We start from the raw sequence: 13,081 nt of genomic DNA on the forward strand, positions 1-13,081 counted from the left end.
TCAATATTGGGCTCCAAAGGGAGAAGTGGAATCCTGACTCTTCTCTGAGATAGGCAAGGCCGATACAACACAGGGCTGGCGATCAGGCCCTATTGCACCTGGATTTATGGCTGGATTCTGCTGCCAGGGCTCTTAGCCTCGCCTTCCTCCTGCAGGAAAAGATGGAGACACTCACCAAGGACTAAGAGGCGGACTCGAGACTTGGAGGTACCCTCTAGATCTGACATCAGTGAGACGGAGCACTCGTAGGTGCCATTGTCATCCATGGTCAGCTGGTCGATGGTGATGGAGGCATCGGAGCGGTCAACATCATTGGACATTATCACACGGTTCTCATAACGGGTCCCATAGATGTACTGTTTATACAAAAACTTCCAAGTGACTACTCTTTCCTAAGAGAAAGAAGAAATGTTGCCAGACACTGGTATAGACCTGCCCTGACCCAATCTTTCATCCCCATAGCCCAGATGTATGGATCAAACAGATGTGCAGTGCCTACTGGTAGATTCTTAACTAGACTTTAAAGATTTAAAAGGAAGTGTTAGGGGCTGGAATTGTAGTTTAAGTTGGTAGTGCTCACCTAGCATGCACACAGAGACCTGGATTTGATCCCCAGCACCACACGGGTAAACTTGGGGGGGGGGGGGTATATGCCAATCATCCCAGCATTCCAGGGGTGGAAACAAGAAGAAGTTCAAAGTCACCCTCGGTATGAGCAAGTTCTAAACCAATCTAAGCCAACGTGAAACCCTAACTCAAATCAAAACAAAAACAACAAAAAGCGCACACCCTGGAATACCTGGAGCAAACGAGGCTGTCTCAGAGCCCAGCACTCGGGTGTGTAGCCAGCATCTCACACCCCGATTTCCTCTCAGTCCATCGTTTTCTATTCATTCCTCCCTTCACCCAACACTTTCTGAGCCCCACTCACACCAGGCACCAGGCTAGCTCATTTGCTCTCAAATTCCAAGCTCACTCGATTCTGACTATTGTCTTGGAATTTGTTTATTCGTTGATGTTTTTGAAGTAGCACATTCGTGGCTTATACCACAGACGGCCAAGCCAGACTGCCTCAGTCAAATCCTAACTCTGACGCTTGCTGGCTGGATGTCCTTGAGCAACACCCTTGACTGCTCTGAGCCTCTGTTTCCTTGTCTACTAAGTGGAGATGTTGATAATAACACACCTCGTGGAACTGTGGTGAGACTAATGGTAATCTATACAGAGCGGTTGGAGTTTGCCAGGCGTGGTGTCTACCGTTACTAGCCATTATTAGCATCCACCACGTCTGCAGCATATAACTCGTGAATTCTGAATAGCCAACGACGGTATCTTATGATTATGAGATCCGAAACTGGCTCGTTGAGGGAGGGTTTCCTAAAAGGGATGATCATTGCCTTGAAGCTTAAGAAGCAGCTGGGCATTATCCAGGGCAATAGCCCGGAGACTGGAGCACTGCATGTTGGTGCAGGGTAAATGCATTAGACATCACAGGCAAAGGAAAAACCTAAAAACAGACAGCAACGTTGTCAACCCTGAGCGGCACAGTGTGAGTGAGTGACGGATTAGTAAGAACTGAGCCTATGACAACAAAGGTCATAGCTGCTGCTTATATATGTTACATGCTGTGTACCGTTCTACATACTAGACGTGTATTACCTCATTTAGCCACATCAACACTCCTTCCAATAATTTGTACTCTGTATTAAGAGCTAGTCTTATAAAATACAGAATTCTTGAGCCAAGGATATAGCTCGGTGGCAGAGCATGTGGGAGGCCCCTAGGCTCAATCCACAGCTACACTGGAAAACAGCAGCAGCAGCAGAGCTAAAACGCATCATTGCCTTGAAGCTGAACCGTGAACTATTTCATGCCACAGTGTCATGTGACTCAGTAGCGTCTGCAGAGTTCAGGCTCTGAGCCACAACACCCAGGGTCATCTCGACTCTGCCATTCACTTAAACTTGTGACCTGGGGAACATAGTTAATCAGCCTCTTGGTGCTTCAGTTTCCCCCTGTGTAAGATGGGTATGGCCAAATGATGGGAAGAGGAAAGGGCACAGGTTGAGAAGGAACCAGGAAGGAGATCAGCTGAGTGACTGTGGTGACAAACTTTGATTATTGTCACTTTGGGTTGTGGCAACACAGAGAGAGTGAAATAAATTGGAGATGTGAGAAGGGGACATCTGAGATGTGGGGATGGGATGAGGATACAGAGTCAGAGAGCAGCTCTTCCCAGATACAAGGGCGTAGGCACGCACGCCGGATAGTACCCTTCCCAACAGAGTCAACACACACAAAGAGAGTATTTAAGCAAAGAGTATGCATTCTGTCTACATGTGGGATGCCTAAAGTGTCCGGGGGACACCCAGGTGGAGGAATTCACTATGGCCAGAATGGTCTACTGAATGTCACTGATGATAGGTAAGGAGTTAGACGTGAGGATGCAAGGAAACCACGCGATGTCACGGTAGCTGTGTCTCCTGCAGTTAGAATGCTCCTTTGTGGTTAAGCAAAGTGGAAGATACAGTTAGCTCCTCTTGAACGCACCAGAGCCCTTTCTTGTCCCCCATGCACACTTCTGAAGGCCTGCATCCTCGAATGACCCCATCTTCATTATTATATTATGTGCACTGTGGGTTTGGCCCCTCCCCCACTTCGTGGGCTTTTCAAAAGAATCATAAGAAAAATTATTCTAAAAGCAAAATCCAGTCCACTGTGATTTGAGAGGAAAGGGGAGGGGCCATATTGTCCCAGTGAATAGGTGGTTCACCTCTTAGATTTTCATAAAACTGTTCCATATCTATATGCAGAACCCAGTGGGCTGCCACCCTCTCCCCATTAAAGTCAGTCCACTCCAGTCTCTCTTTGGGGTGCAAGCTTTGCCTTGCTAAATAAACTGCCTTGACTGTATATGCTTCTTTGTGGAATTCTTTCTTTCGAGTACTGAACTACAGAGAAACTTCGAGTTGGTGATACATCTGAGGATGAAAGTTTGGGTGCCAGTGGCACATGGGTGTTTACTGAGACATGAGCTAGACATGACAAATGGCAAGTCCCCAAGTCACTCAAAGAATCAAGAGGAGCCTAGAGAGATAAAGGTGTAGTAATAAGGGCGGCGGGGCTGCGTCCCCAGCACCCCAGCCGCCCGCACGGCTAGCTTAGCTTATGCCCCAAAATAACCACACACAAACTGTATTCATTTAATCACTGCTTGGCCCATTCTCTTCTAGGCTAATTCTCACATATTAATTTAGCCCATTTCTAATCATCTGTGTGTAGCACCCCAGGGTGCGCTTACCGGGAAGATTCTAGCCTATGTCCATCCTGGGTCGGAGCTTCATCCCAGGAGCGGGGCATGGCGTCTCTCTCAGGCGTCTGCTCCCGAGAGGAGAGCTGTCGAGACTGAGCTCACTTCCTCTTCCTCCCAGCGTTCTGTTCGGTTCACTCCTCCCACCTATCCTCTAACCAATAAAATGGGCCAAGGCAGTTCCTTTATTAGCCAATGACCTTCCTCCATCATAAAGGGGATCCCTGAGACAAGAGTCCCAAAAGCCAAGGGAGACGGGACTCCGGAATGGAAAGTGGTTGCCCGTGTGAGATGCTGGTGACTTCAAGAGTGTCAGGAGAGAAAGTGGGCAGTGGTGGGCAGGGAGGAGACTGGCGACGCTGTGCCCGTCTCAGTTCTGAACATGCCGAGCCTTTCCAATTAGAACAAGACACTCCAGCTTTCCAACAGACACGGTCCAAGTCGGGGCACATGGCTTAGCTATCGGAACACAAGTGCCCTGAGCTGGATACCCTCATGCAAGAGACGAGTTGTCCAACCATATCTGATAGCCCTGATAGGATTGACAGTCCTTCTAAGACTGTCTGGCTGAGACAGGGAGGCAAAGAGAAGGCAGAGGATGAGGTGCCATCTAGGCCTGTGAACAGTCTGTGGATACCCAGCTCTTTCCTGGCCCTGACTGGCATTATTTTTTTTTCTGGATTTTTCTACCCCATAATAACATCTTATCAATCAATGATACCCTAAGGTTGTCCCTGGGCCTCCTCTTGACCATACCACCTTCTAGGACTCACAGATAGCAATCCCTTGCTCTGCACTTGTTATCGGCCCTGAAGGAGCCGCTGCCTCGATTCCCTTTGGAAGTAGATTATCCAGTGGCTAATGTCTATAGCTCCGTGTCTATGTCAGCACGCAGAATAAGTCAGCCATAGACATTACACCCAGCTCGCTGAATGCATCTGCTGGGGGGCTCGGTGCCCTTTAGTTCCTCACACTCAAAACAGCAGCAAGGATGCTGCTCCTTTCACCCTGGGAGCAGACAGGATGGGGACTGTGGCCCATTGGGACCCTCGGTGTGTGGAGATAAGACCGACTCCTTCCTTATCAGTCCTGCCACCCAGGATACAGGTGTCCTGGGATTCTGACAGGGAAAAGGCTAAAGCCTCTTTCTCTGGGTGGCTGGGGACTGGGTGATTCTCTCTGGCAGATATGTTATTAAATTTTTTCCCTAAAGGTTGTACTACAGAAAGGAGACCAAGGGAGAATGGCAGAAGGTGATGAGGAAGGACAGAATGCAGGCAAGAGGACACACAAGTCATACACGATGTAAAGCTAGTTTTCCCCTAATTTCAACTCTATTGTAGTTTTTTTTTCTTTATCTGTAGTTGATAAGTGTGTTGGTTAGGTTTATGTCAACTTGACACAAGCTAGAGTCACTAGGAAGGAGGACTCTCAGTTGAGAAAATGTCTCCGTAAGATTCTGCAGGGCATTCTCTTGATTGATGACTGATGTGGGCAGTGCCACCCCTGGGCTGGTTGGTAGCCCTGGGTGCTATAAGAACGCAGGCCAAGCAAGCCATGAGGAGCAAACAGCCAGCAGTTCTCCTCCGTGGCTTCTGCTTCAGTTCCTCCCCCAGGTTCCTGTCTGGAGTTCCTGCCCCCAGGATCCCATCTTGAGTTCTTGCCCTGACTTTCTTTGATGATGGACTGAGGTGCAGAAGTGTAAGCGAGATAAACCTTTCCTCTCCAAGTTGTTTTTGGTCCTGGTGCTTTATCAAAGCAATAGAATCCTAACTAAGATAATAAATAAATCCAAATGTAATTGGTAGTTTTAGTGCAAAACCCTAAGCAAAGTTCCGTGGCTTCTATGTGGTCATTCCTACTGTATAGAAGTTCCCTGAGATGTGTAGAGTTTGGGAGTGGGCAAGGGCTTGAGTGATTGCTTTAAACTAGCTGTGTGGTGGCTTTGCAAATTCACTAGAATAAAGTAATTTTAGCTTTCAAAGAAATTTTAAGGGGAAGGAAAGGAGGAAGTGGGGGAGGCTGGAATCGAAAGGGAATTCCTTCTGGCTTCACCCCCAAGGTGTGGGGTTGCAGGTGCCTTCCAGCACCCCTCTTGCCCACGTTAGCATCTTGAAAGATCTGACCTAAATGTATGACCACTTCTTATAAACAGATAGGCTTTTGATCATAGATGAGATACATTTTTTACTTCATCAAATCCCCAATTGTCAGACAGTTTGAGCGAATGCTGAGAAGATGGTGGACACTAGGTGGGCGAAGATGAAGATGGGTAAGTATCCCACGAAATGCCCTAATTATAGAAAGTGCAAGTTCACACACCCGCTAACCCAGACGATCCGCTCTTACACGTTTTTTGTATTTTGTTTGTCTCAGAACCTGGTGAATGCAAGGCAAGTTCTACTTTTCATAATCTATCAGATGGTATATATATAAAACAATGTTTGTGTTTATTGTGACCGCAAAATATAGGAAACAAACTGATGATATATATACGTATATATAGAATGTCTTCATAAAATACATTTTGAATTAAGACATGGAGTCCATAGTTCAGCAGTAAAGTACAGGATCCGATGCACAAGGCCCTGGATTTGAATCTCAACCCAGACAGCAGAAAAGAGGGAGGGAGGGACGGAAGGAAGGTTTTAAGGCACAGATGCTAATCATGACCCATGACACCCTGGTTCATCCTGGAACCTTACCGTTTCAGTCCTGAGAAGCTTATCCCACTGAATAAATCCATTTCGGTCTGAAGCGGAGGTGCTGTAGGTACATGGGAGGGTGACACTCTTGCCTCGAGCAGCCCGAAGAATATCCTGTGTAGTTTCCACAGAAATAGCATCGACAGCCACCCAAACTGAAATGAGAGGGGAAAGAAAATGGCACTGATACACACACCCAGACCCCTGCAAGGACGTTCAGAGACACTCTGGGGCCCTCTGAAGCTGCTATAGCAGCCTTGGTCAGAGCATGCTAACTGCTGTCCCCAAGCCCAGGACAGGGGGAGCTCAGGTGTCAGGGTCTGCCTTCTCCCTCCCCTGAAGTGTCCTGAAGAAGTTCCCTGCATCTGTTGGCTGCCAGCCTGGCTTCCAGTCTCAGCTCTAGCCCTGGTCAGCTGTGTGGACTGCTCTAAGCCCTGGTTTTCTTCTTGGTTACTGGGGAGCTGAAAACTTTTACTTGGTGCCAAGCACAGAAAGCTCTTGATAAATGCTTTGTTGTGACCATGATTTCTGTTTTTACTTACTTAACAAATATTAATGGAACACTTGCATGCCATAAAGAACTTTACAAGCAAGATTAAGTCAAGGAAAAAGAGAGTATTTCTAGGAACGTTTATCAGAAAAGAGTTTTAAAAAAACCAGCATGGGCTAGCCACTGCTCCCTCTCACATACATCCTCCTCCCTTAGTGTGTTTCCTCAGTTGTGAGATGGGCTCTCTCCTTTTGAATATGGATGGTCTATAACTATGATGTGGGGACATTCCATGGCTCCCAAGCTAACTTATGTAATGGAATATGCATTGTTTGGTCGTTTTGGGATGCCCCTCTAGGGACCTGGCTAATATCTACTGAGCAAGCCCGGAAAATACACAAGAAAATCAAAAGAGAGTTTCTCAGACGCCAAGCATAAAAGGTGTCTCCTGAACAGGAAGCAGGTGGCGAAGGTTTGAATATGTGTGGCCCCATATTGAATATGTGTGGCAAATTCCTGACATAGTCGAAGCGAGGAGACACCAGTGCCCGGGCCACTGAGAAGGGATTCAAACACTGGTTTCCTGGGCATCTGAAGCCAGCTCCTGAGCTGTCCCAGCCCTGGCCATGGCTCACCAAAGGCTCCTGCAGGTCACCAAAGGTCTTTCCACCACCTCCATCTATCAGAAAACATATGTTGTCATTACTAGTGGCGTAGCCTTCACCAGGAGGCTGTTTGCTGGGAGAGGCCTCTAATTCTACCCAACAGGACCGAGCTGCAGCTCTACATCCTGTTCAGAGACCATTCCCTGGGTTGCCTAGTGGTAGTCATGGCAACTGCCATTGAGCTTCATCTCACCTCTTGCCTGGACCCATTTCCCTGGAGCCTTGTCCTCAAGGTGACCATTCTCAGGCCTCTTCATGGCCTGAATAATGATTCTTTCTTGTCTTATACATGAGCTGTGTATCACAACTGCTACAGACCACTAATGGAGTCCGGGTACCACTCTGTCTTATACATGAGCTGTTTGTCACAACTGCTACTGACCACTGGTGCAGTCTGGGTACCACTCTGTCTTATACATGAGCTGTTTGTCACAACTGCCACAGACCACTGATGGAGTCCTGGTACTACTCTCTTATCATAGAAGTTCTCACCACCACATCAAAGAAAACAAACTCATCAAGTTATTCCTTCAGTATTGAATGTCCACTCATGCATGACTAAGGAATGAGAGAGTAAGCCAACAGTCAGGAAAAGGAGAATAACTGGTAATTCCCACTTCCTACCCAACCTACATTACGTTAAATACAACTCGGTAGCACAGGTACAAGTATTTCATAGATATCTCTCATTTATTCTCATATTCTCTTTTATGTTATCCCTAGTTTTCAGATGACAAAGTTGAGGTTCAGTCTTAACATGTAGCTCAGAGGAGTTAAGCAATTTGTTCTCTCTAGATGTAGTTGACAAATGTCAGAATGTATCTGGTGTTTCTGCCTGCCCAACTGTCAGGGCAAAATGATCACATTGCCTGGGCCAGAGGTGGCAGGGATGGTGTTTGCACTGACTCCAACCTTATCCTTTCCGTCACTCTCAGTCCTTGTAAATGAAACTCTTACATCCTTTCTTCAGTCTACCGTCAAGAACGTAGCATGTCTGCCATGTGAATAAGATCCCGTTCTTTTCTGGAAGGCAAGACAGACACGCATGAAACCGCCTTCTTACTAGGACAGGGTTTATGGACATAGACAAACTCATACATACACTTAGTTCTCTCTGTGTGTGACAGGGATGCTATGTATGTGGCTGATTGCCCACAGGTCTCAGAAGAAGCTGTTGGATCTCCTGAAGCTGGAGTTACCGGCTATTGTAAGCCACCCTAGGTGGATGCTAGGAACTGAACTCAAGTCCTGTGGGAGAACAGGAAACATTCATAACTGCTGAGCCACCTCTCCAGCCCCCTGTAATCCACTTAATCAAACTCCAGGCAGAATATTTTCCAGCAGAAGAGAAATGAACTTGAGCTTTATGTAGGCAAAGAGCCTGGCCTGGAAACCAAACCTGCTGTTGGAAAGCACCTTACAGCTCTGAGGGATTCCACATCCTTGTCAGGGTGAGGCCTGTCAATCAGAACAGGGTACCCTGACTAGTTCAGGGTCTGTGCATCCTCCGCCCACCTTCCTCCCTCCCCCACCCCGTAAAAGAAAATATTCTTTCTGCTGAATGTTTCCTTCCCAACTCCCCCTTTTTTCTAATTCATAAACACTGCTTTGATTATTCCCATTTGCTTACTCTTGTGGAATATTCTTTGAACTAGGTAAAGATTGCTACATGTGTTTATGCTACAGAACAGTACTTTCATTGTGTAAAAGTGTGTTACTTTTGTTTCTGCTGCATGTGTTTAATTATGTAAAGGTGTGTTGCACTTGTTTCACCTTGCCTGCCTAAGGCACCTGATTGGTCTAATAACGAGCTAAACGGTCAATAGCTAGGCAGAGAGAGGATAAGCAGGGCTGGCGGACAGAAAGAATAAATAAGAGAGATCTAGGCTCGGGAGAAGGAAGGAAAGAAAGAAGGAAGAAGGAGAAAAGAGGGAGGAGAGAATGAGGGACATGCCTGGAGCAAGAAGCCAGGTAGCCTCCAGCCAGACATAGAGAAGCTGTACAAGTAAGATACACAGATGGAAGAAAGGTAATGAGCCTCAAGGCAAAAGGTAAAGAGAAACAGGTTCATTTCAGTTAAAAGAGCTAGCCAGAAACACAGATAATAAGTCTCTGCGCCACGATTGGGAGCTGGTTGACGCCAAAGAGAAAAAGCCTGGTACAGTTCACCACTTTTTCTCACAACACAGCTCTCTGCATCCATTTGAGGAAGCAGCACACAGCTTAAGTGCACAGCTCCAAAGCTAACTTTCTCAGAATTCCTTCATCCACCCGGTATGTAGCCCCGAGCAGTTTATAGAAGCCACCGGTGTCAGAACCCTCACTGGGAAAGTGGATCGTGCGAGCTTTAAATGGCCAGAAATGTGTCCTTTGTTTAATGGCTCCTAACTCGCAGTCAGTGCTCCATAGGGGAGACGTTTTCCCTTGTCAAACCATTGTATTTTGTCATCTCATGTTCTGCTGTTGAGAAACGTCTTGGTTAGAAGTTAATTCCAAGAAACAACCACCCACCCTCACAAGTTAACTGACAGGAAACCATAGTAATTGCTAGAGATCGAAGCCAAAGAGTAGATCGATTTTAGCACTCACTTTAACAATGAGTTAAAATCATTGCGTGTTAATAGATGTATGGGGGAAGAGATAGAAATGAATGAGGGACAACTCATAAAGAATAATATTAATTAATTTTGGCTGATGTATAGCACAATTTGGATGTGACCTGTAAACCTGAGAAGGGTTTTTAAAAGACTGGCTGTGTACCCTGGGGTATGCTTACATTTCCCACAATTCTGGGTGCGAGGATCCTGTGTTCCAGAACTTTATACTGTGGTGGACTTCACCATGACGACTTTTTCCTTCCTGCTGATACAGTCAGTGTTTTTCCATTCTGACATAATCGGCAATAAAACATCTGGCTGGGCTTCATCATAATTTAATAAATCCTGCCCCTTTCTCTCCTTCTGGTTGACTTTATGCTTATTAGTTCTTTGATCCTTTATCTGTGGATCTTTGCACCCCGACTCGAGATTAAACAAAAAAGGCAGGTGGGACATCTAACCTTTGACTAAAAGTTTCCAATGCTCTCCTTGACATTAATATCACCCTTTCGGTTGCCAAGAGCCCGCCCTTCCCACAAAGCTGCAGCTCCTCACCGATGTCTGCCTCCAGAAGTCATCTTCCTTCCCAGCTTGCTCTCCTGCTTGCTGTGCTCAGGGAACGCACCTCTCTGATACAGTAAGTCACTGTTATGAGTCAGATCTGAAATGTCCCCCAACGACTCCTACATCAAAAGCTCGGTCTCCAGTGAAGCCATGGTCAGAGGCGGGGCCTTGGAGAGTGACTGGATCATGAAGGCTCTGACTTCATTGATGGATAGATTAATTATTGATCAGGGAATAATTTGATGGGCTATTGGGAGATGATGGGAAATGTTGGAGCTGGGAGACTGGGTCCTTGAGGCCATGTTCCTGGAGACTATAGTTCGTCCCTCTTGTCCTTGAAAAGTTTCTGCACCCAGATAAACCTCTCCACCGTCGCAATAATCCAAATCAGACCAAATCAAACCAAATTAGAAAAAGCCCAGGTTTAATGGATACCAACACTCCCGGGTGGTCTTCCAGTCCTCCAGAGATGAGACCAGGAAGGAAGACCGGAAAACCACATATTTGTTCTCTGGGGTACAACTTAAATACCCTGTGGGAGTGGTCTTGAGCATCTCTGGGGTGGGGTCATCATTTGGCAGGCTTTCTCAGAGGTGGAGTCTGAACTGAGGCAACTCCCAGGGGAGGGGACTTGGGATGGAACACTCACCCAAACATTCCAGACTCTTTGGACATTTGGATGCCAGGGGCTAAGGTGACCCTTCTACCCAAACAGTCCTGTTTGCCCTCTTCCTCCGTCCTTCTTCCCTTCCTCACTCCTATGGTCTACCATGAGGTCAGCCACTCTGCATTTCCAGTGTGTAAACACAGTGATACTTTGTCTTACTTTGAGCCCAAAGGCAATGAATCCGATCAACCATGGACTAAACACCTTGAGACAAAATACATCTTTTCTCCTCTTAAGGAGCTTTTTTTCCAGACATTTTGTTACACTGTCAGAAGCTGACTAACACAGCTGTTGGAAGGTGTCAGAACTAATAATACATTAATGTGTTAACCCCTGGGGACATCTAAGTTGACAGGGGGGAAAAAGTGTTTTTATCTGCAAGGGGGGAATCATGAGACTCCCTGCGTTATCTATGTTTGTGGAGAGGTTTGGAAAACAAACGGGCATTGCCTCAAAGAAAAGGTCCTAACGAGCAGGTACTCATATGTGGCAGAGATGCTGCTTTTCTGTCACCTGCTACACCTGAGTACCTGCTAGTTCTCCTAGGTACACATGAGGACCACCAGACCAGCCGTGGAGTTTACATCCTGTACCTCCCCCCACCCCCGCCCCTCAAGCAAAGCAAGAACTGTAAGAGCTCCCACTATCTGGAGCTCTTCAAATCCCTAGGGCTCAGCAAAGGCCCCAAGGCACAAGCAAAGCTCCACCAAGTGTCCTTTGACAGCAGTGGATGAAGAGCCAGTCATAAGAAAACTTCTACACAAGAAGCGTAGGCTCATGGCTCAAGACACTTGGTGGAAGGACCTATTCCTGCGTTGCTAGAAACTGTCCCCAGATAGACCTGGAGACACACCTCTGCGGTGGATCTTCTACCGTGCACAGAGCCAAGGGCAGGATCCCCAGCACTATAAAATAATAAACAGATGACTGGTAATCCATGCGGCCCTTCAGTTAAAAAACTTATAAATAGAAAACGCATCTTTATTTAAAGGAATAGTTAAAGGAAAAGAAACTGCCTGAATATAAAATGAACCCCCTCCCCCAAGAAGGAAAGCCCAGCCAGCAAGATGCCCTGAGTGAAGAGGGGTCTCCCTGCGGTGCTGGGGTGTGGAGACCCAGCTTGAGGCCTCAATGATTGCTTGTAAATAATTAAGGTTTGTTAAGAAGACAACAAGCTCTCTCTGGAGAGCTAAGCGGAAGCGATCCATCCCAGGAAGATAATGAAATGCTTGATGGAGCTGGCTGCCTGAGGCTCGGGGCGCATTATAGGAGCCCTGGGGAAACCAGCAGGAACGTGGCCACTTAGAAAAAAATCCATTTGCTCAGACAAACCACATATTCCTGCTTAGGGAAGAGATGCTGAAGGCCAGAAGGGACCCATCCAGCCCAGGCAGAACGTTCTGGTGAGGAGGAGGAGGGGTTCTCTGACTAAAGGAGGCAGTTCCCACAGGTCGGAAGTTTGTCCTACCCCCTCCATAGGGCAGCCCAAGTGCTCAGCTGGGGGATGAAGGACAGAGGAGCCACAGGGATGTTGTTTAGAACGTTAGCCACGCTTGTTGAGCTGTTGGATCAACACAGATCCTCGGGAACCTATCAATTCAGGTCAAGTCAATACACTTCTTCTAAAATCCTAGTCTAGTGCCAGGCCCTGCAGAACTTCCAGCGCTTGGCATAGTCCACAAACTCTAGAGTCCCCTGTACCACAGCCAGCCCTTACTGTTATACTTCCTGAGCGCAGTCCCCATGCGGATATGAGTTTCTGCACGCAGGCGCCTTCTTTTACCAACTGGCATTCTCCTCTGAGCAGACTGTGTCTCAGACTGTTCCAGTACCCGCCACTCACTGGCTCGAAGGCCAAGAGGTCTGCGCAGAGCTGGGTATGATTAGGACCTTGTTGGTTGAGTGGTTTGTGGTATAATCCCTAAGAAGAAGCAAGTAGATGCCACTGACAACCGGTACCCTAATGGAGCCTAATAGAGTGTTCTGAGTGTGAAAGAGAGAGGGGAGATGTGGGGAGGGATCAGAAAAAGGATTTTAATGGGAAAGCTTATTGAGGAGGTGAAACTGGATATAGCCCTCAAGG

The 13,081-nt window shown here is 47.1% G+C and overlaps 1 protein-coding gene across 1 annotated transcript in view; it reads right to left on the minus strand.

The window, feature by feature from the left end:
- Nucleotides 1–13,081, minus strand: part of Gpa33 (glycoprotein A33) — a 35,448-nt gene that overhangs the window by 14,058 nt on the left and 8,309 nt on the right. Inside the window, exons 2-3 of the mRNA XM_041662696.1 lie at nt 6,016–6,170; nt 176–392 (exon numbers count right to left, since the gene is read on the minus strand). Coding sequence (XP_041518630.1) covers nt 176–392; nt 6,016–6,170 — 372 coding nt within the window. The remainder of the gene's footprint in view (nt 1–175; nt 393–6,015; nt 6,171–13,081) is intronic.

This window comes from Microtus oregoni, unplaced genomic scaffold, assembly GCF_018167655.1.
Source record: "Microtus oregoni isolate MIOR12 unplaced genomic scaffold, Mior012 000013F_ref0000133, whole genome shotgun sequence".
In the NCBI taxonomy this organism is placed as follows: Eukaryota; Metazoa; Chordata; class Mammalia; order Rodentia; family Cricetidae; genus Microtus; species Microtus oregoni.